The sequence below is a fragment of the Tupaia chinensis genome, unplaced genomic scaffold (assembly GCF_000334495.1).
Source record: "Tupaia chinensis unplaced genomic scaffold, TupChi_1.0 Scaffold143796_1, whole genome shotgun sequence".
Lineage (NCBI taxonomy): Eukaryota > Metazoa > Chordata > Mammalia > Scandentia > Tupaiidae > Tupaia > Tupaia belangeri.
Genome location: NW_006203646.1, coordinates 4,340,109 through 4,344,028, shown reverse-complemented (window position 1 = coordinate 4,344,028; position 3,920 = coordinate 4,340,109). Strand labels below are relative to the sequence as shown.

Sequence of the window (3,920 nt, the reverse complement as noted above, 5' to 3'; positions counted from 1 at the left end):
CCCCCTGGGGGGTGATTTCTCACTTTCTGTCTCTATGTCTCTCTCTGTCTGTCTGGCGAGCGCACGCGCCCTACAGTGAGAAAATCGCTCAAAAAAAAAAAAAAGATATATGTCTCGGGGGTCAACAGGTGGTGTGGTGGTTAAGGGCAGTGGACTCCCACATGGCTGATCATGGTTTGAAACCCAGACCTGGCAGCTTGCTTTCTCACTTTCCCTCTTTCTCTCTCTCTCTCTCTCTCTCTCTTTCTCTCTCATTCTTTCTCTGGTCAAGTTAAATAAATAAATAAATAAAGTTAAATAAAATAATTATTTTATATATATGTGTGTGTGTGTCTGGACTTTCTCTGTTTTGGGGTGTGCCTCTGGGTCATTTATTTATTTATTTATTTATGAAAAGCATAGTTTGGGGCCAGCAGTGGTGTTGTGATTAAGGTGCTGGATCCCACACTGACAGCTGTGCAGCTCAAGTCTCGAACCTGGTGACTTGAAATGTGCTGGGTGTGTGTGCCTGTGTGCCCAAAGTCCCAAGAGAAGGATGAAGGAGGAGGTGTGATCATCCTCCCTGGGGTGTCTTTCTCACTTTTCCTCTCTCTCCTGTTCTATTTCTCTCCTGCAAGCACATATACCCTCTAGCAAATTAAAAACGAACAAACAAAACATAAAACAAGAATAATTTTTCTACTTTTTGTGGAAACACACGTTTGGGGGCACAGAGCAGTGCTCTTATATAGCAAAGGGACTAATCTAGGCATTATGACCAATTTCTGAGAAATTGAATTTTGAAGACTTATTCCTGAAATTAGAAGTTAACTGGTATAATCTCATTTTGTGAATGAGGAAACTTGGATTTATGAAGGAAAGTTCCTTATCAAGATCACACAACTAGTTATAAAGACTTAAGTATTCACAATGCTTTAACACAACCTATAACACAAATGCAGATATATGCAAGGACTTCAAAAAGTTGATGGAAAAATTAAATGGAAGTACGAGTTTACTTTGATACAAACAAATTTGATATCCACGGATAGTTTATTCGTTATGCACACTTTCCATGAACTTTTTGAAGACCTCCCTGCATATGTGTACACATACACACATCCTCTTATATGTAAGACTCAGTGGACTTGAAAATATTGCTATGAAAGAGAGATGATGCAGGTCAGACCCAGGTTCTCATATTCATTTCCAAGCTCACTATATCTGCTACTTTACCTCCAAACATGCCTTATTACCAAATCTTCAATCTGCCATCAATTCCTGTTTTTCATCTTCCAAGTCATTTTCTTCCAAGAGTATTTTTCTTTTATTAATTTGTCATGCTCATCATTTATAAGCCCACCCAGGAATGAAGGATAAGGTGGCATAGGATCAGCAGTTAGCATAATGGCTATGTCACTGGACCGCGGTTTGAGTCCCAGACCCGCTGGCTTAAACTCACGCCGGGCACGTGTGTGTGTGTGCCCAAGATCCCGAGAGGAGAATGAGGAGAAGGGATTGTTGCATGGCCATCCCCCCTGGGAGGTGATTTCTCGCTTTCTATCTTTCTGTCTCTGTCTGTCTGGAGAGTGCACGCGCCCTATAGCATAAACCTCTTAAAAAAAAAAAAAAAAAAAGAAGAAGGATAAGGTGGCCAAGAAGAACCAGCTTAGTTATTCAGACTGAAGTGTGTAGGACTGTTGTTCTTTTATGCCACCAGAAACAAAAGAGATTTAAAAAATGTGTTTACTATCAATGGCAAATACTCTCCAAAGAATTTTGCCTTCCAGTCTCATATGCATAAGTGAGACTATGCATGCATGAGTATGTGTGTTTGCACACGTGTTTGTGATGTTCTTTTGGGAGATTTTCTATACAATAATCAGTATATTGTGAGAGCTAAGTTAACGTGAAGTAATTTAATTTTATTTTATTTAGTGAGATTTTTGCTATAGGATATGTGTGTTCACTGGAGAGATAGAAAGTAAGAAATCATCCCCCTGGGGGATGGCTATGCCATAGTCCCTTCTCCATTCTCCTCTCAGGATTTTGGGCATGCATGCACACGTGCCTGGTGTGAATTTTAAGCCACTGGATCTGGGACTCAAACTGCAGTCAACTACATGCAAGTCCAGCAACATAACCATTATGCCATCTGCTGGTCCCAGCATGAAGTAATTTTTAAAAATTCATCCCTGCTTCTAAACTCTGAGGAAAGAATCCTTCATAATAGCCAAAATTTGGTCCCAGTATTCTTCCTAGAAATTGTCAAATTGCTCTTTTACACGGATGCTCATTAGCAATCTCATAGGAATCAGATCTTCAGCAGGTGCCTTTTGCACCATCAAGACTTAGAATACAACCAGCACTTTTCCTCTTAGGGTTAAGCTGATGTACATTGAAACATGTGATTGTAGAGAGCTCATGCATGGAGTAGCACAGATTGGTGGAGCCAAAAGGCCATTCTGTCTGCGAGTACTGCACGTGTTTAAAAGTAGATGTATTTGACAGTTCCTTTCCTTCAAATATAAGAATAAGATGTTTGGTTCTTCGGAAGTCTCAAGCTGGATATGTTATCTATAAGAGTTATGATAAAAAAAGAAAGTTGTCTTACAGCACAAAATTGCAAAGAATCTAACTGCTGATGTGTACGGTTAATAAAGTGGTGTTTCTTTTTTGCCTCAAAATATTTGAAAATAATGGTGCATCTTAGAATCAATGACATCACAGAATAAGGGTTATATGGTATGTTAGTCTGTTACTGTGTTGCTAAACAGAAATACTTGAGACTGGGTGATTTATACAGGATAGAGATTTATTTGGCTCATGATTCTGGTGGTTGGAAATGTCAAGCACATGGAGCAGACATCTGGCCAGCCTCTGGTCTAATAGTGAGGTTGTCACTGCAGCATCTTGTCTCATATTGCTGGACATGATTGGGTGGTCTCGGCTGTTCACATGTATTAACTGTTCTCTTCTTGTTTCAGTGCACGAAGGCAGCCCTCTGGGTGAACTCCACCGTTGTATCCGGGAGGGGGTGAAGGTGAATGTTCACATCCGCACTTTCAAGGGACTTCGAGGTGTCTGTACAGGCTTCCTCGTTGCATTTGACAAGTTCTGGAATATGGTAAGTAAGCCTTTCTCCAGAAACTGAAGAGCCTCCCAGAGATCAAATCTTCTGCATGTTTGTAGGACCTGAGTAACCTTATTAGGCAAAACAACAGAATAACTTCTCAGAAGAACTAGAATCCATGCACACCCTTGGGCAATTGAAAAACAAAAAAGTTCTCTTTATTATTTTCTTTTTGTTAAGGCAGTGACTTTCTACCAGCAATTTAGCGCTTCTCTCTCACACAGGGACATTTGGCAATGTCTGGGAAATGTTTCCTTTTTCTTTTAATTGTCACAGCTGTGGAAGGGGGTGCTATTGGCATCTAGGAGTCGAGGGCCAGGGAGGCTGCTAACCATCCTACATCGCACTAGACAGCCCCTAACCACAGAGTGGTCCAGTCCAAAATGGCATTAGTGCCGTGGTTGAGAAGCCCAGCCCTAAGGAATAATTACTTATTTCATCCATTTAATAATTTTAAATTGATTTCCTACCAACCATTCTTTCATTTATTTAAAAATATTTATTGATCTTCCACTTTGAGCCCAGGGCTAGGTACGGAAATTTCAGAAAGGAACTTTTAACTCTGCAGTATTTGGGAAGATAGATAAGGATAGGAGAGAAGTAGATGTTAATGAACAAAGCTTGTTTCCTTATAAAGAATATCATGCATTCCTAGCCATTTAGAGGCTTCCTGGCCTTTTACTAGACATTTTAGGAGAGGAGAGATGTTGTAGCACAACTCTTATATGAGGTAATTAAAATAAGAATCACCAGGGCTTTCTAGTCTCTTTTCCCATGGTCTTCCATCTCAAACTTTTCTTTTCCCTAC

The 3,920-nt window shown here is 40.2% G+C and overlaps 1 protein-coding gene across 1 annotated transcript in view; it reads left to right on the top strand.

Annotated features, from left to right (window-relative positions):
- Positions 1-2,817: 2,817 nt before the first annotated feature.
- LSM11 (LSM11, U7 small nuclear RNA associated) overlaps positions 2,818-3,920 on the top strand; it is a 3,902-nt gene continuing 2,799 nt past the window's right edge. Inside the window, exon 1 of the mRNA XM_006165078.2 lies at positions 2,818-3,106. Within this exon, the coding sequence (XP_006165140.1) occupies positions 2,825-3,106 (282 nt within the window). The 5' untranslated portion in view covers positions 2,818-2,824. The remainder of the gene's footprint in view (positions 3,107-3,920) is intronic.